The sequence below is a fragment of the Atractosteus spatula genome, chromosome 9 (genome assembly GCF_055471065.1).
Source record: "Atractosteus spatula isolate fAtrSpa1 chromosome 9, fAtrSpa1.hap1, whole genome shotgun sequence".
NCBI lineage: Eukaryota > Metazoa > Chordata > Actinopteri > Semionotiformes > Lepisosteidae > Atractosteus > Atractosteus spatula.
This window is the reverse complement of record NC_142714.1, coordinates 19,342,054-19,366,205: the sequence shown is the minus strand read 5'-3', so window position 1 is coordinate 19,366,205 and position 24,152 is coordinate 19,342,054. Positions and strand designations below refer to the sequence as shown.

Here is a 24,152-nt window from a genome sequence, read left to right as displayed (position 1 = left end):
CAGCGCTGAGCCACGGCTTGCTGTAGTGCCGCGTCTCCATGGAGACCGGTTTAGGTGCTGCACTGTGCAGCTCTCTCTGTGTGGATAGTGAATGTCAGTCCAGGGATCCCTTTCAAGGCTGTCGGTAGCAGTGCAAGTGTAGCAAAACGTATTTTCGCCTTATTGGGTTTGATTAAGACTTTAAAACTGAAGACCTTAACTATTTAATGCCAGGTGAACTGTACAATAGTTGCCTATGCAGTATGCAGAAATCTTCAGACTGAATAATTTTACATGAAGAGCCGGCCTCTATAGAAGGAATAGAGTAGAGGATTTACTGTATGTAAAGCTGAAAAGGAGAGACTGAAAAACAGTCAAGGAAGAGGCTAAAAGTTATAACTGGGCGGACACTGAGTTTTCGCGTGAACTGACTTCGTTTAATCCTTCCTTCGGTTCTTTTCTACGAAAAGAACAAACGCTGCCTGTAGTCTTTTCAAATAACTTCAACCTGAAAGCATTTGTCGTGGAAAATATCTTGTGCTGTGGCGAGACCAGGACATTTTAAAGAACTGTAGATTACACTAAATGGTCGTCGATAGAGAATAGGATAACATGTTTTCAAAGTTATTCAAATCAGTCAAAATAATCATGTGAAGAAACACTCCGGATACCTATATTTTAATGTTATAGACTGACACGACCGTAATCCTCTAGGCTGTAAGGCAACATACAGTTTTGCCGAAAGAGGCTTTGTCGTGGGTGGAATTCAGCTTTCCCCAAATCAAAGAAACCTATTGCTCAGTCACGGCAGAGACAAGATCATGATAGAGCATTGATACCAGCAGAGAGAAAATTTAGACTTAATACTTCAACAAAATGACGTTGAACCAGTCCAGTTTGTTCGGGCAAATAGATGACCTACAAGACCTCGCAATCATTGAAAGACCTGTACGCAGGAGTCTGAAGGTATTTTAATATTTATATAACACATTAAAAACGGTATTTGTGTGTCTTGTAAATCTGTCTGTATCTGTTCGTATGTCAGTAATGTAATCTGTATCTTTTCATTTTTGTTTGTGGAATGTGTAACTTCATTTTCAAATAAGATGCTTAATATGAATTTTAGGTATTTCAGATATGATATTTATATAATTGTCTGAAAAGACACTTTCATTAATTCTAAAAAAGCCGTCCAGCTGCTACGATTTGACCATTTAAAACGCAGATTGGTAGACATACGGTTAATAGTGTTACATAAATGAATAATGTATATATCTGGGGATAAATTACACGTTCACAACGATTTTAAAATTTCATTGAGCAGTTGAAAAGATATGGGCAACAGCTGATGAAATATATTTCAAATTATGGTATTCAAGCATGGATAATTTATGCTGCATGTTGTATTCTACACTTTGTATATAGTATTCTTTAATGTTAACAGTACGTGCTCTTTGATGCATTCTGTAACATACTGTACAAGTATTTACGACAACATTTGGAATTCTTGATCTGTCTGAAATGAATCTGTGTGTATCTTGTTGGGTAAAACATACAATTCACTGCTCTTACTGCAAATGAGCCTCTAAAACTAGCTTACTATGTAATGGGGGTTCCCCATTTTTAGTGCGTGACGCAGTTTTCTGTCAGAATTCACTCTGGAGGAATCCTTTCGCCGGGTCTCCGGGTTTGTGAAAATAATGTTGCTCGCTGGACAATAAATTAAGATTGAAAGACCTCAGCCGAAACCTTACTATGCATTTAACCCACTGAACAATGAAATGGCTTACGATTTGTAAACTTGCGGATGCTACATTTTATTAAACGTGATATATAATCGTTTTAATAATTCCTAATGTTTACCCGTGCTTGCGTGATTGATTAATAATTTAAGTCAATTATTCTTCAGTTTGATTACCTTATAATGTACTTGTACAGTATGTTGATACATACTGTGATGGAAAGCAAGTGATATTAATGTTATTGTGCGTTGATGTGGTTTTCGTCTAGTGCAGTGTGTTCAGGTTCGGTGGCATCATAAAATATTCCTGGGGGAATGGGTATTTTCAAAGAGTTTTTTTTTTGTCTGGGGTTCTATGACAGCTTTTACAATGAAAAAGGCATTCAAGTAATAGGCTACTCCTACTCCTCCATCCACACACTCCACCTCCTCTCCACCTACATTCAAGAATGAAACATATTTCATTGTGCAGCACTCCATATTGTGTGAAGTAACGTTCGTTTGAGTCATTTTTAAATGAAAAAGGGCAATTCAGTTCTGCTGTTGTTCTCTGAATGTAGTATTTTTTGTAGATACATGATGTAGACCACTAGTAGTGCCTTGGATGGCCTGGTACAATACAGTGCCAGTAGCCACTGGCAAAGATTACTCACCTATTTGACTGGGTTATGCCTGAGCTTGTGTTGTTTAGGTCATTGGTTACCTGGTTAACAAAAATTATATAATGCAGCAATGTAGAATTGTGCATGGGTATGTTCCAGAGTGCAGCATATGAGTTGATTTTGATTTTTGCTTTTATGAATAGTCCGAAACCTCCCTCATTACAGGGCTTGACTTTTTACTTAGTAATCTAGTCAAAACATTCTGTTTGGGTTTTTTATTTACACTAAATATATAAGTACAATGCTAGTGTTAAGACCATTCTTATGGTGTCCCATTTTCTGATTTGTTTTTAAACCTAGTATTTTATTCAGAACCCAAGTGCTCAAACTGGAGACTTGCTGAGGAAGTAATTTGCAACAAATGTGAGCAAAACTAAAGAGAGGAAAAATAGAGCATAGTGATTGAATAAGTATTCAAACCTTTGAATTCAATTTTTGATGCAAGCAATTTTGGCAGCAATCACAGAAAAGTGTTATTAGTTGAGTACCACTGTGACAGTACACACTGTCTTGGTGTAAATTTTGCTAATTCGTCTAGGCAGTTTTACACTTTGTTGTGTCAAGGTGCTTGGGGAATGTATATGAACAGCAGTTTTCTAGTCTTTCCACGGAATCTTAAATGGAACTTTGACTGGGCCACTCTAGGGCCACTCTGCACTTTTGGTCATTGTTCAGATGAAAGTTGAATTTTAGTTACGTTTAGGTCTGAAGCAGATATTCTTATCAGATTCGCTAGTGTTTTACTCCATCTCTATTCTCTTAAGCCTTGAGAATCTTCCCAGGTCCTGCTGAGGAGAATCAGAACTATAGGCGTGACTGTTGGCATGGCATTGACTTACTGTAGCAATACTTTCTATTCGGTTTGCAACACTTTGCATTTAGACCAAAGTTTTTCAAAATTGTCTTGTCTGACCACAAAACCATTCGCCACATATTTGCAGTGCCACTCAGGAGCTTAGTTGCAAACTCCATGTGATTTGAGATGTTTTTTTCAATACCAACAAGCACCCTTTGTGAAGTGAACAGAATATTGTTTTTACCATTTGAGCCACTGAACTTAGTGATTGCTGCTTGGTCTGAAGAGGGTTTGGGTGCCTTCCATTTCTTAATGATTGATTTCCTCATGCTCAAAGAGATATTAATGATCTTTGAAATGTTTTACTCTCTTTTCCTGATATGTGCACTTATACAACTTTATAAGTGAGTTGTTTAGAAAATTCTTCATAGTCTTCATAGTTGAGTCTTGGCTTGAAATTCACTGCTACACTGGGGGACGTCAGAGAGTTACTCGTACTTAATCTGAAATCTGAGCCAATATTATGGCAAACAGACAGAGGCCACTCAACTACTGTAATCGTGTGGCTTGTTAATATACTATTGTGCACCTTAATTAATTCAGGTTTGGAGTAGGTTGTGCATATGACAAGTAATTGCTGCTTCAAAGTGTCATGACTACAAGCTTTAAAATCACATAACATGAAAACAGTGCAAGGTTCTGAATACTTTTGCACGGCATTGTATATTAATAGTATCATCACTGCCATTGAGTCTTATGCATACTTCAGTGACAAACAGAGACCTCCTCCTTAACTCTATCTTACTTTGCAGACTGCAGAGGAAATTGAAAAGCTGACTGTGGATGAAGACCTCAATGATATTGAGCGAGCTGTCTACCTTCTCAGGTATCCAGACTTTTTTCTGACACATGGCTAAAGGTAATTTCACACATTTAGCAAGGAGGCTGCAAAAAGAAAGGACTGACATCATTTTTTTTAAATTGTTTTCTGGGATTGGCGTATACCAGGTGGCCTCAGAAGAACTTAGTGGGTTTCGTTCTGACTGGAGTATCATATCAATTTAATTATGAGTGGAATTTCCTATGTAATAAATAAAGTTATGTCATTTCTACAGTATATCTGCACTGTTTCTCTGGGTGAACTGGCATCTATATCATGTTCTAGTTTAGTGTCCCACATTTTGAATCTTGGATTTTAACTTTGATTCCACTTTATGCCGTAATTTGAAATATCCAGTTGTTAATCAACTGTATTTTGCTGCTGAGATCCTCCTACTACCATGTAGTTGGTGAGAACCATGCATGCTTTCTTCTAAAGGTACAGAGCCATCTGTCACCTCTCATCCTATGAATCCTACAGTGTTTGGCAGGGACGTTAGTAGGGATTGGATTATCGATGCAGCTCTCACTTATAAAGCTGCACTCAGAAAAGTTCAGGATCAGTTAAAGGCTGGGTAGCAGTTCAGGACATGTCAAACTTGGCATCACTTAGCCATGTGTGCCCTTGTGAAATTCCAGTTACTGTATGGATAATGACAACACCCAAGCCTGAATCCGTGATGTCTGCTAAAATATAGAGTTCACCCCAAGCTGTGAAAGAATACCTTTACTGGTTTTACCACTTGAAATTTCCCTGAGGTATTCTTTCTTTTGTTGTACCAAAGCATTTTGGCAGATCTGATATTGTACAATGCAGTATTGTTTTCAAAAGGTTTTAAAGATATTTGTACTGACGAAGTGTTTAAGAAAACAATTGTGGGAGAAGTTTGCAAGTGTTCAACAGAGGAAGAAGAGTAGTCAGCCTTGTTTGTGTGTTACTTATAATCTAATTTTTATCTGCTCTACGGTTTCCATGTTCCTACGTTCTGAAGAATCATATTATTTTCATTGTTTTTCTGTCATCTAATCAATTATTGTGAAATAGTAGTGAGAAATGCCAACATGTCTATACATTCTAATGAATTTATTCTTCATTCATTCCCTTTGAAGAACTACAATGTATAATGTCTTGATAAACTTAAGGTTGTTACATCTTCTATAGGTAGCAAAAAATTGAAATTGCCTAGATATGTTATTCATTACATTGCCTTCTAGAAAGCTACAAAAACATGCTGTTATCCAGGGGGAGTGTATATATCTGGAATCTTGCAATAGTCAAGGTTTTGGGTTAACATACTTCCCCAGTGACGATTTTGGTAGGTATTGGCTGTGGGATGCTGACTTAGGCATAGACAACTCATAAAAGAACCCTGACTAATAAGTGAAAAAATATATTAATCACACACAAAATCTTTATTCAAAAAGATAACTAATTGTAATTTTCTAAACAACTCTACTTCAAAACAATATAGAACAAATCCGGTCTCTAGAGCACCTGTTACGTGCTCAGGGTTCCACCAACCAAGGCAGAACCAAAACAATTTATTTCTCCTCAGGTCAATCAGTGACAACAAAAGCATACTTGTGTTGACATTCCATCTGTTAATGATCCTGCCCCTTCCAGCTCCATATGTTTAGCCCATTTGTGGATTTTAAAAACATATAATACAGTTTTACTTACAGACTGTGAGATGTATTTCTTTTGTGGGGGTTATTTAAGTAGTTTGTTACTTGTTAAATAGTTGACGTAATCATTGTATACTTTAAGGAAATGTAACAGCTACACAGGATAAGCTTGCTCAAGGCAATGATATTTGAAACTGTTTCCTCAAGAGTTCCTCAGATTGTCTTTCACTGACTTTGACCAATTGTAACTGTAGATAATGTCACCATAGCCAGAACCTTATAAGTCATAAGATCCCCAAGCATTTCTGTTTAGAAACAAAGTACTTTGTTACCACACAGCTATTTATGTACCGCAATATTTTGTTTACGTTTCATCCAGTGTTCATAATCACTTGGTACAGTTGTTCTTGGTCTCATGTAAAAACACAAACTTCCTATTTTGAAAGACTCCTAAATTCTTCAGCTATCTTTCATCCACAGAATTAACATTCACGTGCTTAAATGACGGATTAAATATAGAAAGTATATTGTAGTAATAGGGCAGTGAGGTGAGGGCGGTGTGGTGGCTCTGTGGCTAAGGATCTGCGCCTGTGGCTGGAAGGTTGCCAATTCGTATCCCGCGGCCGGCAGAGGAATCCTACTCTGTTGGGCCCCTGAGCAAGGCCCTCAACCCCAACTGCTACAGGGGTGTCGTATAAATGGCTGACCCTGCGGTCTGACCCCAAGCTTCTCTCCCTGTCTGTGTGTCTCATGGAGAGCAAGGTGGGGAATGCGAAAAGACAAATTCCTAATACAAGAAATCATAGATAGATAAGATAAGACTTTATTGATCCCGAAGGGAAATTGAGGTGTTACAGCAGCCCAGCCCAGCCCAAGACAAGCAAAAACAGACATCAGAATAGACGAAAAATTAAAGTAAGTACAGCAATTCAAAATAAATGTAAAATAAGGTGTGTGCAAAATATGCTCGTAGTCACTGTAAAACAATAAAATATGTGCAAAATGTGAATAGGTATATACAGATTGAGTGTCCAGAAAGTACAATAGTGCAACATGCTGTCTATAGATGAGCAGATGAAGGGCTAACAGTCCTAGCTTAGGAAAGTGTTATACACCCTGACAGCCACCGGGAGGAAAGACCTGCGGAAACGTTCCCTTGAACACTAGCTGGAGCATTCTGTTGCTAAAAGTGCTCTGCTGCCTTATAACAGTTCCATGTAGCAGATGAGAGGCGTTGTTCATGATGGCTGTGAGCTTGGTCAGCATTCTCCTCTCAGCCACCACCTCCAGGGGGTCAAGGCTCAACCCCAACACAGAGCCAGCGTTCTTGATGAGTTTATTGAGCCTATTTACATCTCTTGCCACGATGCTGCTGCCTCGGCACACAACAGCGTAGAAGATGGCCGCTGCCACCACTGATTCATAAAAAATATGTAGCAGTGTTCCACACACACCAAAGGACCTGAGCCTCCTAAGAAAATAGAGTCAGCTCTGACCTTTCTTGTACAGGGCGTCAGTGTTAACAGTCCACTCCAGTTTATCATCCAGGTGAACCCCTAAGTTTTCGTAGGACTGCACCACCTCTATGTCCTCACACTGGATTGAAACAGGGTTCAGCGGAGACTTATTCCTCCGAAAGTCAATGACCATCTCTTTAGTCTTGCTAGTGTTTAGCTGGAGATGGTTAAGATGACACTACTCCACAAAGCTGGTAATCAAGCTCCTATATTCCTCCTCCCTCCCTTCACTTATACACCTCACATATAGCCAACAAAGCAACATCATATACTGTGCAGTTGTGAAAGAAAAAAGAAGACATATGACAGCTTCCTCCCTTGACAATAGAGGAAGACCTGGTAAAGGAGGAGGGCTTGATTTTTAATATCGTATGTTCACTTCTATCCTCTTAATTTTTTTATATGGAGATATTTTAGTGTAATATTGGTATAGTTTAAGAAAGGGAGGAACAGCAGAGCAGAATATATGCCTCTCTAATGGAAGAATGTGCTATGTCTGCAAAACCACAGCAACTTAAAATTAAAACCGGGAGAAGTATTTCTCTCTGTATTTTACAGTGTCTGAGAAATGGAAAACTCCTCTTGGTATTTAATAAGGACAAACTTCAGTCCTGGTTGTGGTACAGTGTAGGAGGCTTCTTAAAATAAAGGATAATGCAAGAGAACAAAACATGAATGAAAGAATTCAGAATTTGACTTGGAGATGTACTGTGCCTAATTCCTGGTGCATGTCAAAGCAATAGAAAGGGGTAAGGCATATTTAGACACTTAAATAAATTGAGTTAACACAAGTATTATTGGGGCACGATGAAAGCAGAAATTATTTTGTCTTGTTCCTTTAATAACTCCCTTCCATGTTCAGCTTTTGCACAGATGGAAAATTCCCTGCAAAATCCTGCTGGTTATAGATAAAAAAAAATCTGACAGCTTGCACAACCAGCCTCTGGCTTTATTATCTATATATAATGTTTATTTCACAAGATTCACAGTTAAGAGGCTCTGTCATCTAAGATTTTAAAGGATTGAATCTTGAACTTGGTTTGATTCTAGCCTAATAGGAAAGGATGTTTTCTTGATTTCAGCTTAAAAGATTTACCCAAAATAAGTCAATGCACTTCATTTCAAATCTGCAACACGCACAAAGCAAAGCATGTTGTATTCTTGGCAGTAGAATGTACTGCATAGGTTGTGGTGGATTTTTTTTCTGTTTCATTAAAGTTGCATGTCCTGTTTCTGATTACAGGTATGATAAAGAAAGGCCTTTGTTAAGTGTAATGAAAATCAAAGCCTTTGACAAGCTCCTTGTTAAATTTCAAGGCAGCATGCATGACATACATTTAAAGGCCTTGACAAACAAATTTCTGACATTTTTTGGATTATAATCAAATAGTTAAAGATGTTTATTTTTCAACATTGATTTGGTACAAATTCAAACTCTACTGCCAAAACGAAGGAAATACTGGAACTGGAGACAATTCATAATTTAATAGAAAAAAAGATACCATAGTAGTTTAACCTAATCACACCTCTCCTACAGTGTCAAGAACATGTTTGTGAACTCCCCAATATAAAAATGGGAATTACAGTTTCTTACAGTATATCCTTGTTTAATCAAGAACAATATTTTATTAAGTAACTAAACTGTTTTAAATGGACCGATTCAGTATTTTCTGAGTTGCATTGGTGTATGAAGTAAAAAATATAATCAGTGTACAGTATGTGAAATAGTATGTGAACCGTTAGTTTTCTTTGCACATTTAAGGTATTTATTAGAATCAAGTAATTAAGTAACTGGGTAACTGAGCAGCCAATGTTCTACAATAAAAAGTATTGGGGCAGAGAATTGCAATTTGTCATTTTTGCTGTATATTATGTATAATATATATATATATCATGTATATTTCAGGACAAAAGATTACTGTGAGACAAAAGAATAGAAAAACTAGAATTGCAGTTTTTGTTTCTGAGTATTATTTTGCATACATGTTTACACATGTTAGAACAGTGCCATTTGTTGTGTTCAATACCCCATTTCAGGTGAGCTTAAGTATTGGGACAAATGACTGACAAGTGTTTCAGATTGCTCAGGTGTTCCATATTAATTAGGAAAATATAGAAGTGCTATCAAGGTATAGTCTTGGTTTCAACTTAGTTCACTTCTTCAGTCTGCATCTTGGATTAGGAGACATAAACCAAATCAAATACTAGTGAGTTGTCTACGATAAAAAATAAGAAATTGTGAAAATTATGTTAGGTTAAAATAAAATATAAGGTTTTTACTTTATCCTGTGCATAATAAATGGTATTCAGTTCAAATTTTAAATACTCAGAAATCTTTCTTGATACTAGTGGAAATTTTCCCCACATTAATATTTTAATGTTGGAAACATCTCTGAACCATTTTTTTCTTTTCCAGAACATTTAATATTCCTCGATCTCTGAGCAAAAAGAATGAAACCTACCCCTTCAATGCAATGCATAAATTTGACATTACAAGTAATAACCTTTAAAAAATATGTTTAGATATTTCCAGAATGCTTTATGTTCTGGAATAACCACTTATCTACAAACTTTAAACTAGAGAGTACCCTGTTTCTTTTATTTGTAATAATTTTTTATGGTTTGCCATATAGGTAAAGAGTTATGCAGGCATACAGTAAGTGTATAATACATTCTCCTACTTGTGAGATATTCTGCCTCTGTTATTTTACTGTACATGACCTTTACACTGTTAAACAGATATGAATTTTAAAGGGGACTGTACCACATAATACACATAAATTATTTTATTGTTAACTGAGGTGTTTTGAGGATTATATACTATCATACTAAGGAGAAAGTGGTTGGCTAAGAGAGAAGTGATATATCGTAGAGTAATATGATCTCTATTGTAATACTGAGGGATATTTCTAATAAAATATTTTACAAACTTATATGATTTTGATATTTGTTTTCATTAATAGCTTTGGGATTTTGTTGTCTTTTAGATCTTCTTTTGACCTATTCATTTGACACTGTTATGCCTTCTTCTATAACCTATGAACAGTCACATATTCTTCTGTGAGAAGGATTTAATTAGGCTCAGGCTAATTAAAGAGGGAATTCCTTTGACTTTTGTACTCTGTTGGGTGACAGACTAGTTAGATGAAAGAAAATTGTTCTGTTTGGCATTTCACTTAATATATGGGTTCAAAGCACTAGAGAAACATCCAGATGACATTCAAGTAGTACATATTCAGAAGAGGTGAACTATAGTAAATTAATTTTAATGTGTACTTATTGGCACATTATTATATCAATCTTAGTTAAACTTTCCTGTTTAATTGAAAGTGTTCAATCAATATTTAGCATTTAGTTTGTTTTGAATATGGGTCATTAATTAAAATCTTATTTTAATAGTTTGGTCAACTTTGCTTTGTCACTGCACTAGAAACCTCGTTCTTTGTTTTACCCCTAAGGGGTTTTATTTTGTGTATCTGATATGGATTTGGTTTATACTTGCAAACTGAAATATAATTTTTCCAGTTTTCTTTGCTATTTAAGCTATTTTGAAATTCCTTTGATTAGTAACTTTGGATATACAGCACAGAACATGTTCAAGGAAGCTACATTGATAAGTATGATAAACACAGGGTATCCAGAGCACTAGCTAAAATATGTTTAAGTATGTAAAACATGTTGAAAACAGTAGTGCAGGGGTGTTGCTAAGACTACCTCACCAGAGCAGTTCTGTTTGACATGCTGTACCCTGTTTGTTGGTCGGGATACATCACTTCAATTTCACCACTGGACACCAGTCCATTGCAGGGAGCACACAGACACAAACACACATGCACTCACACTAGAGTCAATTTTACAGAACCCAGTTAACCAGGCGGCAGATCTCTGGACTGTAAGAGAAAACCAGAGGACCCTGAGGAAGCCCACACAAACACTGGGAGAACATTCACACTCCACACAGATAGCACCGCAGGAATTCAACCCAGAGCCTCAGTACTGCAAGGTTAGCCATGCTAACCACTGCACTACCATGCCACCCAAAACAGAAAGGTAAATTTAAAAAATGTAATCAGTATTCTACAATCTACAATCAAGTTTTCTACAAAGAAACAAATTCCCTGAAGATTATTACAGGTTTTAAAATTTCAGGAAGCGCTATGTGTACTGAACGTGCCAATCTATTTGTTTTCCTTGGTTTAATTAATGTTACTGTATGTGCATTTTCATTCACTCATGCTCATTCTTAAACCTTAAATGTAGGAATAGACTTTTTCATGCCTACCCAAATTAGACATTGTATGTTTACTAAAAGGTGGTTGTATAGTGAAGACAAAATGTACTGTGCAATAAAACCACTGGCATGAGAGAATGAAATTGTAAAAGATGTAAAACTGCAACTAATTACTATGTCCTTTGCCATAGCATCTTTTAAGATATGATGACTTTTTGACCTATTTCTTTTCTGAATCTCTTTGGATTAAATGTGTTTTGTTGCTATCTACAGGGTAATGAACAAAAATCAAACATTAAAATCCCTTTGTAAACATGTAAGATATTGAAACAGTAAGTCCAACTGAATAAATGGCTTGTCTTGTTTTCCTTTGACAGTTGGTTCTGGTCAAAGCTCAAATGTCAGCAGTAACTATTTGGATTTGCTCAACCTTAATGATCTTTGCTGGAATGTATTTGAAGTGTTCTGCAATTATTTAAATAGACCAGGTTCGTTGAAGTAATGACTTAAAAGAACAGATGGTTCCTGGTTCATTTGACAGCTATTGTTACTCCTTGTGTGTGCTGTCGTGTGTCATGTACTGTATGATCCTACTGTGTTGTTTTTTTAGTTTCCATTTAACTATATTATAAAGTTTGAACTTCTCAACATACTTTATTAATATGTAAAGAGTAGAAAAAAACTGATGTAACAGCAAAATATAAGAGAGCGACATATGTCTTTTCGTTATACCAAGCTTTTTCTTGCCTTAAATTCCCTACACTTAAATAGAGCTTTTCCGGACACTCCACTCAAAGACCTTTACAGAAAATGGGGACTCCCCTCCACCACCACCAATGAGCAGCACCCACCTGGCTGATGTCACATCAACCAAAGTGTGCCAGTACGCTCACCACACATCAGCTATCAGTGGGGAGGAGAACAGAGTAATGAAGCCAGTTCATAAATGGGGATTATTAGGAGGCCATGATTGATAAAGGGAAGGGGAAAATTTGGCCAAGACACCAAGGATAACACCTCTATTCCTTTCAAAAAATGTCCTGAGATTTTTAATTACCATGGGGAGTCAGGACCTCAGTTTTATATCTCATCCAAAGGAAAGCACCTTTTTTACAGTATAGTGTCACTATACTGGGGCATTAGGACCCACACTGACTGTAGATTTTATAGAAGACTGTCCATCTGGCCGGTAGAGACTGTGCTGGAAATCAGACAACTTCCAAAGGATTTTTCCCTTGTTTGGCAATCAAAGCAGTAGTAACAGGAGTACTACCGTGCTGTTAGGAGCATTTCTGGAGTGAAATGGATAAACTTACATTTAACCATAGCACAATGCAATGGTGTTCCTGAGCCAAGCTTAAAATAAGCTTAAAATAAGACCTATTTGGGACAAAAGATAAATGATCTTACACTTGTTTTGTTATACTGAATAGAATTAGAATACTAAAAATAAAACATATGTACAGTATTATAACTAAACCTCCAAGATTTACAGACTGTATTCACTGAATTAACAAAATTCACAATAAAGACTAAGACAGCAGAATTACAATGGCTGCAGTGTAAAATGTGCAGTATATCTCTTTATCAGCACCAACAGAAAATACAAATCAGAATTTGCTCAGAAGTACAAAGATGAGTAAGAACAGTTTAAAACAAAGTTTAATGCATATCCTAGTTTAAAGTTTAATGGAATTACCCAAGATAAATCTTTGCCAAAGTGATGGAAAGATTAAAATGTGGAGCAGATGCTCCAAGTTACACTACCTCACCTGTGAAACATGCTGGGGGTAATGTCATGTACAGTATAGCTCCTATAGGAACTGGTTTCCTCATCTTTGTTGATGTTGTAGCTAATGACCAGAACATAAGAAATTTTACAAATAAGAGGAGGGTATCTGGCCCATCTAAGATATTTGGCCGTTAATTGATCCAAGGATCTCATCCAGCCAGCATCTTTGGGTAGCTTGTTCCATACTTCCACATGATGGCAGCAGCAGAATTAATAATCAAGTTTACAGAAACAGTCTCCTGGTAATGTAGACGAGAATTCTTCCATATTTTGTGAGTGACACTTCACCATACAACATGGCAATAATCCAAAACATCCAGTCAGTGCAACCAAAGAATTAATCAGGAATAAAAATGTTGCTGATCTTAGACAGACTTTTCAAGATTTCAATCACAATTACTATGCACTTTACACAAAAGAAAAAGAAAAAAATGAATTCAAAACACCCCAGGAACAGGCAAGAGTGTAAAGTGACTGCACAGGGTCAACAAAGCATCTACAATTATTATAAAAATCGACTCAATTAGTACTATTATAAGAATCAATGACAGCAAAGTGACCAAGCCACCTTAAAATTAGCAACAATAGTTTTTTTTTCACAGAACTAAGAAAATGTTTACAATTTACAAAGCCACATTGGGAAAAAATCAAAACACTGGATTGAAAGCCAAATGTATAAAGTTAATGGAATATAATTAATTGCCTAATATCCAATGAAAACATTTTTATATTTACTCTAAAACCCAGGGAATTACAATTGCAAATTATAAATTACATCTGTTGTGATATATAGTTTTGCAAAACTCTTCTGTAATAAGACTTCTTGGATTTTAACACTTGATCTTATCTATCTAGAGTACAGGCTTACAGGATAAATAAGAAAATCAATTTGTCTTTGTATGCCTTTTGCTTTGTGGCTTTTAACACTTATTAACACAATAATACTGAGCAGAATAATATGTAAGCTGTGTCTCCACAAAATCAGCTGTCCTCTCAATATTATATATTTAAATGCTGTTGACTTTTTTCTTTCATGTATTCCAACCTCCATTAGAATTCGCAATTCACAGAAAACATCCTTGTTTCGTAATACATGAGCGAATGAAACTAAACTTGAAGTATCAGAAAGAATTTATGCAGCTCACACACTTCCTTTTTATATTTTTGAATTAATTTACTGTTAAATCGTTTACTGATCCAGGCTATCAATTAACCTATGTTTAAGGAGCTTTCGTGATTTTATTCTTATATTGAAACAGCAGGTAAATGGCTCTTTCTTATTAGCTAGATGCCAGTGCCAGTTAGATGTGGCTTGAGACTTTGTGGTGCTTTCCAGGGACACTGTAGAACTCATTAGACACGCATTAGTACACCATGTGGAACCCATACTTACCATCAGTGTTGTTCTGCAAGATCATGAATCACGTCAAACTATCTCTCTTTCCAAGCTTGTTTGCAGAAGATAAACCCCCCGGTCAGAATGTCACTTTGCTGCAATGAGCAAGTCAGCTGCTCTACTGGAAAGTCAAAGTGCATGGAGAACAAATTATTATGTTTGTAGTTTGCTGCCTGGTTGTTTTGACAATGTGCGCAACTGCAGTCTTCTTTCTAGTGGGTGGTGATGTTTGTGCTAGCTGATTGTTTGCAGGTCTTATCACCATTTCTCATTCCCTTGGAAACCAGAATAGTATACTCCAGGCAAATGGAGACCATCTTTATTAGCATTAAAAAATACAGATGACCAATAATTAACCTTGCCTCCAGAAAGAAAACATAGAAGGGTATAATTTAATTGAGCTCTATTACGTGTAGGTGTAGCTTACTGCTCTCCAAGTTATTGTTCAGCTGCCAATTGAATTTCTGAACCTCAGTATGAAGACAGGGTTTCTGCATTGCAAACTCCAAAATAATTGCACAGGGTTAAAAAAATTTCAACTAACACCCCTACTGTCTCATATTTACTATAAATAATGACATTCTACTTCAGCAGGGAGAGAAATATAGTAGTCTTTGCTTTTATGTTTTCTGGCATTATAGACTAGGGTGCTGTCAGCAGACAACTACAACAGAACAGATCATCCTGCCAGAAGTCAACTTTTCTTTGTGCTTAAGAAAATACACCACATTGTCTATAATTTGTTTTGGATAGTTGACAGCACAGTGACAGCACAGGTTGTATCATCAGTTCAATTACAAAATCCAGCCTGCTATTGAAAATCAGTTTTATGCTGCATTTAAATCTTTCAATATAAATGTATTCTAATATAAAGGTTATGAAAATGTCAAAACGATTAATTTGTGTAACCAGTCTCATTGCATTTTTCAGTCAACAGTTCAACCTAATTACAAAGTCATGCCAGCTCTTTTTACTTCCTGAAAGTCTTCCAGGTGACAGCGGATCCAGATATTCCCTTAGAAGATTGAGATATACTTTTCAGGGAGTGGGGTAAAGTTACCACATCTCTCAGCACTTGTGCTTAATTGATTTAGGTTTAGTCATTCTTCACCCTGCATTCCATCTGGTTCAGCTTAATGGAGTTATTCTTTCAAAGATTAAAGAGCCAGAACTCTTTTCAGATACAAGATAGTATTTTTTGTATATAGCCCTACAAACCTACACAAGGATCAATACAACCTGATGTCTGCAAATTGTAATAATCTGTGAGTATAGCCTTCAGTGCCACATGGCCAAAAGCTCCATGTGTCTTTAATGTTCTCATTATTGCAACTGTGTTTTAGAAACAAATTTGAAAAAGATCACATCCGAAACTGAAAAATGAATGTCAAGTGTCACTTAGTAGAGTTAATGTGTGTAACAAGATCCAGTTTTTGTGAGGATTAGGATTAAGGAAAGCAAGAGCCATTATCACAATTCCTTAAGAAATCATGTTGACTTGGATATTACACAGCTTTTTCTTATTTATTAAAGAACTTCAGTCAGCTATGACTTTAGTGGGGAAAATAATTATCCATGAAAATTAATTAGCATTTGTAAAAGTAGTAGTTTTTTTTAGGTAAACATCATTTTATGGCAGATTTAAATCAAAAGTGTCTCCGATCAACAGCAGCCCCTAATAAATGATTCTACTAATACTTCTGTTTAAGTGAAATTTCATGGTTTTTTTTATTTTGTTAATGAACATATTTTTATGACATAGCATTTTTACAAGATTTTAAATCGATCACTGCATTCACTATAAATTAATTCTGCTGAAAGTATGTAAATACATTCTAAGCTTCTAATACACTAAATAAAGCACAAATATTCCAGATTGGGCCAACTCATGCACAGCCAAAGATCCATACATTCAGAAATGAAGATAGTGCTTTATCATATTTTTTAGGACTCCTGAATCACTCATTCATGTGTCTGCTTGTTTCAAATGAATTTCCACATGACCTGTTTTGAGGAGTCACTCAACTGTGATGAGATGAAGCAGTTCCCTGGTGATTTTTCCTCCCTAACCCCTGGGAGTGCAGATTAAATAAGTGCTAAACATGCTTTCCCATCAAATAATAGCAACTTGATGTCGCCGAGACTTTTCTTGCTTAAGTTCCTGACAGTCTTGAAATGTAACAGTTCACATTGTTGAGTTTGGTACCATTAGCTGGTGCATTTAATTTCAGTTAATTTCACTGGCAAATCCTTTAGGAGATCAAGAAAGCAAATTAAAAGAGATCGGCATGACCTCTGTCTTCTTCAGAATACAACTAGAGCACATTTAGTTGGCACTTTAATTTCGCATGCTATTTCTGTCAGGTTCCATAGACGAATAAAGAGCCACAAAATAGGGCATAGAGACATTTCATAGTTGCAGTGTCAAATGTAGTGCAGAATGTTCGCGTAAAATTGTTAACACAAATTCACTGAATGTCAGATTTCCATTTTCAGCCAAAAGCAAATGTTTGTTTTCATATTTATGTGAATTTGTTGCAATTATTATTCTTGTTTTCAATAACATTATGTGATTGCCTCTTATTTGATTTGTAGATTTTGTTCCAGTATTCCAAAGCCTTCCAGTGCAAATTAAAGGAATCAAGATATTAAGTGAAGATGTTGCAAAAAACTAAGGCAAATATCAGTTCATATGGAGATTAGTGATACGATTAAATACCTATACAGAATACAAGGGCTGTATCTGTATGAAAACAGAAGTTAAATCATTTGGAAAAAGAAAACAAAAAGGGGAAGACATCATTCATCCCTAGATTGTGTAGATAGTGGCCTCTCTGTGATTCATGTATGTTTATCTAGTGGATCAGTTTTTATGTAGCTTTTGTTAAACGTCTGTTGTCCAAGATGCTAAATAATCAGTAAAAAGTGGTTTTATCTAACAGTTTTCAGGGCATATTAATAATTAACAGCCTCATGTGTTGAGCACAGCAGTGATGCATGTCTGCCATTTTGTCTGCTATTTAATTTGTTCAAAATCCTAAAGAGAAACCTTATGCAGATGAATCTCTCTACAGGACCTAAACATTTTCACTCTGATTTCATTTACAGCTCAGGTCAGGATGTACAGCGAGCAAGTGTTGTCATCAGTCTGCCAAGCCTGGTTCGACAGAATCCAGCAGAGACATTTCGGAGGGTAGTGCCAAAAGTCAGAGTAAGCCAAACTAAATTAATTCTCTAGGTCATTCACCAAATGTACATACTGTATACTGAAATACAAATACAGAAAATATCATCAAATGAGTTAGAATTTATTACTTAGATTGTTTTTTTTTTACTATCAGAGTTCTTCAGTTTTACTCCATGTTTTTATAAAAAGCAGCCTTCCTAAAAAATAATGAGCCAATTAATTTATTAGTGGTATGATGTACTGTGCATGCAGTGCCTAGAAAAGGTATTCACATTTTCTATATTAATTATGAGCATATACTTGAATTTCAAGTTAACCTCTTTATTCAAAATTGTAATCATGAAACAGAACACTAAGAAATTTCTCATTGCATAAGTATTCAGCCCCCAAAGTCAGTCCTTACTGAAAGCAGCAAATCTTTGGCACGGATCAGCTCAGCCAAATCAGTTGTTTTGAGCTTTGTACAGTTGGATGGTGTTTTGTTGTCCGTTCTTCATGGCATGATTGTTATAGTTATGGGATTTTCATTGCGGATAGTTAATGGACTGCAATTGTCAAGACTCACCATAAGTGTTCCGTTGGGTTCAAGTCGGCAGGGATATTCATTCATTTATTTTTTCATTTCATTTCACATTTCAGTGTGGCTTTGCCCTTGCGTTTCAGATCATTGTCCTTCTGAAGTGTGAATTTTGAACCCAATTTTTGATTTTTGTTGTTTTCTTGTTTTTTCTTGATTCTTGTATCAAGCCAGTTTTCCTGTAGGATTTGCCTGCAATTTGCACAGCCCTTTTTTCCCTAAGCAGCTTCCCAGTCGCTTCTGATGAGAAGTAGCAACATAACATACTGCTACCACCACCATACGTCACAACTGGGGTGGTGCTGACTTGGCAATGTGCTGTGTCGGGCTTGTGCCCAAAGCAACAGCTTGTATTTAGGTGAAAAGTTGAGTTTTTGTTTTGTCTGACCATAAAGTATTCTGCCACATGTCAGTAAATCTCATACAAGATTTAAGATGAGTCTTTTTCAGGATGGGATTTGTGAAGGAGCCAGGGTATTGTCAAGGTATGAACAGTGGCTGCCATCTCAGGCATAGATCTTTACAGATCTTTTAAAGCCACTGTTTGCTTCACAGTTGCATTCATTACCAGTTTCCTGCTTGCCCAGCTTCTCGGGTTGGAAGGACATCCTGATCTAGATTGTGTCTGGGTGTTATGATGCACATTCCACTTCTTAGTGATAAAACATCATTGTAGTCAAAGGGATAAGTAACCTTCTCCTGATCTATACTTTTCTACCACTTCATCCCTGGTTTGTTTTTGAAATATTCTTTTTCTTTATGTTTGATTTGTTGTATTTTTATGTGAGTAGTGCCTTCAAATTCATTATCTGTCTGACAGAACTTATACAGACAAATGCATTTACTGTGTCAAGTTACAGTATTCCGTAGGTTTGTCTCACAGACAGAAACATTTAAACTAATTTTGTGGCCTTTCAAAATATTACTTCACACCAGATTTAGGGTTCTCATAGCTAAGGGGTTGTATACTTAGGCAACTGAGAATATTTAAAATTATTTACATGCTGTAAGATCAACATTTTTAACTTTATCAGTTTGGAGTATATTGTGTTTATTATTAATATACTGTGACAGCAAACTCAGACAGCAACAAAATTGAAAAATTATGGGTTTGGGTCTGAATGCTTTTTCTTAATGCACTGTATACCACCTATTACTGGAGTATCTCCTAATTCAAGATGGTAATAATTTATCAAAGGTGAACAAAGGTGGACATATTATGTACATTAACTAGTTATGTTCCAATAATTCAGTTACATGGTTTGATCAGTACATAGAAGAATTCTTCTTCTGAGAGATTTCTGAAATGTTTCATTAAAATCAATAAGACAGATATTATTTTTACATTGCATCTGATGGGCATTCATAAACGTATAGATTGATTAGCACTGTAATTTTCATTTTCTCACTGGTGTCAACGTTTTGAAGTTTTTTCTCTGACTGACTTTTTGTGCCCTCACCCATAGGAAGTCCTACACGTTGCAGGGGTGGAGATGCAGTTAGCAGCTGCTGGCTCTTTCCTAACCATCCTGCAAGATGATCTCATATTGATCCAAACTCACACCCACTCGATTTTGCAAATAATTCTACTAAACCTAGATCACAGGGATGCAGGTCAGTTCTGTACAGGGAGAAGTGTTGGTGAGTCATGTGTGATGAGTCCGTTGTGATAGCTCGATCTGTTATTGGTTCTCTTCTTGGTAAGAGAAATTCTTCAAGTCATGTCACTACTCAGAATGTGGCTGGGATTCAAAATTTGCACACCACAGTAAGAACATACACCTAAGTATGCATTACTCTCGTGAAAAAAATAATAAAACAAAAGAACTGAGGCTGTTTGATTCACAGTGAGTCACCAGTGGGCTAGTATTTTGTTGAAAAACTGCATGCTCTACTAAAAATAGAATCACCTGTTAGTGATTTTAGACTAGTTTAAAATAAGACTTGCTTGCAACCTATACTCAAGTGGTCTCAAACAGTCTCAAACTCAATTCCTGGACAATCCAGTGTCTTTTTTGAACTAAGAGCTTTCAGTTATGCAGTTGGTCTAATTAACTGCATCATTGCGATACTTCTATTTAACTGTTTTATACTGTAGGTAACTACCTGTAAAAAAGTGATTGTTTTGTATAATCAGCAGGAAAAAACAAAACATGACTAAGAATAGGTTGAATGCTTAAATGACTACTTGTAGTGGAATGAAAACTACTGTACAATTCTTGGAACTGAAATTGAGAAACCCTTTATAGTCTATTTTGTTTGTGATTTAGGATGCTTTTCATGAAGCTTTGGTGTCAAATTCATTACTCATTTTTACAATGCAGTAAGATCTGGAATGAAAACTAATAATTAAATAAACTATAATGTGTGTATATGATTAAGAATATTCCTTCTACAGTAGATTGTGACTTAAGAAAACTGTCCCGTGCATATTTTAAGTGGCTTTGTTTTTGTTCTTAGCAGTGGTCTGTAATGCTTGGCTAGAAACACTATTATCTGCAATTGATGTTTTACCAAAGGAAACCATAAGGCAAGAAGTAAGTGATTAATTGTATTTACAACATTAAAATATATAAATGGCAAGTTTAAAGTTTGTATGCCTTTCTTGTTAACTATTTCTCTTCCATGTTGTCAAAAATCAAAATCAATTTCCAACCTATCCCGAGTCACAATTATCAGTATAGACATTAACCACTGTGTATAACGTTGACTATAAATTCTCATGTCACAATAATACATTAATTTAACATGTTAGACTAAGATTCAATCCTTTGTATTTCTACATGAATAGTTTTGAATTTGAATCAAGTACAGTATACAAAACATTAAAGGAAACATCTATTCACATTAGTTTTTAGAAAAATAAAGTACAGTATTTTACTGTTACATAAGCAATAATACACCTCATTCAAAGAGAATGTGATAAGGGGATTTAACCTGTTGGATGTTAAGCTTGATGAAAATCTAGAAAAGCACAGAAAGGAACCAATATACCCCTCTTATCAAGAAAACAAATACCTTTGTGCCATTGGTATGCCAGAGGCTGATCTAAATCACGTCAGTTGGATTTGCCAGCAGTGGAGCCAAGTCAAGCTTTTATGACCACCCTGTTCGACATCAGTGAGTGTGGTGCAGCTGTACAGAATGATACATTAATTGTTCAAAGTCCATTTATAGTGATTTCACCCTGGCATTCAAGACATTGCATAGATCAAGTCCTGGGACCTCACTGATGTGGGCTCCTCCAGATGTGGCAGTATTCCAGCAGAGTAATGCACATTCTTATTCTGCTTGTGTAGCATTGGCTTTCTTGTGAAATGAGAAGGTGGGAATTATGCCATGGATGCCCTGCTTGCCTTAAACCCTGTTGAATATTTGACAATATGTGGCATGAGCTGGGACGAAGTGTGGCATCTAGGGCTCACAGACCACTGAACTTGCTTACTGGAAAATATGCGATTGATGCCTACTCTCTATTTTCATGCAATGTGTTTTGAAGATAAAATGCTTTTGTAGACATGGTTGACTCATCATCAGTGAGACTATTCTTAACTGCACTGATTGTTATTTTCTATAGATACTACACCCTCTGGTATCCAAAGCACAACTCTCTCAAACACTGCAATCCCGCTTGGCCAGCTGCCGCATTCTCGGAAAAGTAGCAGGGAAGTTTGATTCACAAATGTAAGTCACAGAGGGCAAAATTTGTCTTTACTATAAACTCAAGCTGATCAAAGTGTATTTGTTTCTGTTGTATTTTTAGTTTGTACCACTCTGAAATTACCAAAGGAGACTGTATTATAATGTCATGTTATAACGTACACTGTACAGTCTGGTAAATGTATGTGCTTTTACTGAATTTTAATGTTTATTATCTCAACGGCGTGTATATAGTTTTATGTGTTGTACAGTACCTTTTAAAGTACAATCACAGCATCTCTGCTGATGCATTTAAAAGTGCACAGGTCTTCAAATGTATTCATATTTATCATTTCTTTCAGAGTTAAAAAAGACCTACTGCCTCTAGTAAGGTCTCTATGTCAAGATGTGGAGTATGAAGTACGGTCCTGTATGTGTCGACAGCTGGAGAACATAGCCAGAGGAATAGGGTAATTGTTTGATCCTGTCAGGTCGAAGTCTCTTTGTAAGTCTTCTTGTTTGCCTTTGGGAAAGCCTATTACATTTTCTAACATTAAAATGCTAAATAAATGTAACACAATAGCCCATTAATGTTATAAAAATACCTGTGGCTATTTGAATATAGATCAAATATATATAAATATATTGAGCTACAGACTTGGATGTGGATAAAGTCACATTAGACAGACTTCTGAGTTCTGTAGTCTTCACCTATAGCCCCATTAGAGAACACAGCATGTAGATAATCAATGTAGTTAGTTACCCAATAATTCATGGATTTAGATAAATTAAGCCTAATCTGCTGTATATAGTTATATGGTTTGTAATAGGCTGGCACAAATAAAATAATTAAAATGTGAAATATAACATATTTCTTTGCTATTCAGTCACAGTAATTTCAAAGTGCATTTGCTATTTCTATAGGTCAAGTATGATAGTATGTTGTAATGCCGGCTACTTCAAGGAAGTAAGTACATTGTTCAGTAGCTGTCAATATGAAATTTGTTTACAATTTACAAATTATCTGGTAACAAAGTGTTAACATTAATTTATCATCCATTTGCTATTTGAAGGACACAAAAGGTAACTGGGTGTGTGTTTTGCACAACAGCTACTCTTATCAATTAATAATAGTGCATGGCAGTACCAGGGACATTTTTGTATAACATCAAACATATAATACTTATAATGTACATAGTTAATGGACTAGCATTGAATGCTTACTATACACATGCCAACCATTTTTTTAAATTCATTTTTATTTAGAGCTGTGCACAGTTCATATATTAAGTAATGGTTAGTTTACATGTTTTACCTTAGAGATACAGGTAAAGTACAAAAAATGGAAACACCTAGGTAAATGAAGAACACCAAGTAAATTGAACACAAGGGCTTCCACACAGGTGTGGCACATGCGTTATTTAAACAAATAGCATTTCAGCATGCTTAAGGTCACGTATAAAAATGCTGGACTGGCCTGGTTGCCTGTTGTACTGTATATATATGGCTAGCATGACTACAAAATGAACCTTCAGTGGTTTTGAAAGGTGGGTGATTATTGGGGCACAATCTGACAGGAGCTTCCATGACAAATTCAGCTCACCTTGCTGATGTTTCACAAACAAAGAAGCAATGTCAGCATGGAACCCGGAGGGGAAGGCATCATCAGCAAAAGCCAACAGTGGCCAGAAGCGCATAGTCATGATATCTGTGCATTAATTTGGAAGTGCAAGGCAAAACAAATGACCATCTGAAGATTAATTGACTGCATATTTCGATCTGGGGAGGAAGGATTGCAGTATGCAAACCACTCATCACACCAGGCAATGCATTGTTATCAGTCCAGTGATGCAAAGAGCACAGAAAATAAATGGACCAATGAGCTGTGTAGAAGTGTTGAAATAGGAGAATCATCCTTCACCATGTTTTTTACAGACTTGTGCACATGTGGCACCATCCTAGGTAACTCTACAGCCGTGCGTGATGATTCTAACAGTGAAGGATTCTGGTGGTTCCATAATATTGTGGGTTGCATTTTCCTGGTTTGAGTTTGTGTGCACTCTTTCCTTCAGAAGACAGGATCAATACTATTTGCTACTAAATGGTACAAAGTAATCATCTTCACCGCAT

General features: G+C 36.1%; 1 protein-coding gene across 1 annotated transcript in view; it reads left to right on the top strand.

Annotated features, from left to right (window-relative positions):
* Positions 1-86: 86 nt before the first annotated feature.
* Positions 87-24,152, top strand: part of ppp4r4 (protein phosphatase 4, regulatory subunit 4) — a 41,639-nt gene continuing 17,573 nt past the window's right edge. The window contains exons 1-7 of the mRNA XM_088924847.1: positions 87-945; positions 3,991-4,064; positions 17,728-17,830; positions 19,850-19,997; positions 20,844-20,920; positions 21,961-22,067; positions 22,385-22,492. Coding sequence (XP_088780973.1) covers positions 856-945; positions 3,991-4,064; positions 17,728-17,830; positions 19,850-19,997; positions 20,844-20,920; positions 21,961-22,067; positions 22,385-22,492 — 707 coding nt within the window. The 5' untranslated portion in view covers positions 87-855. The remainder of the gene's footprint in view (positions 946-3,990; positions 4,065-17,727; positions 17,831-19,849; positions 19,998-20,843; positions 20,921-21,960; positions 22,068-22,384; positions 22,493-24,152) is intronic.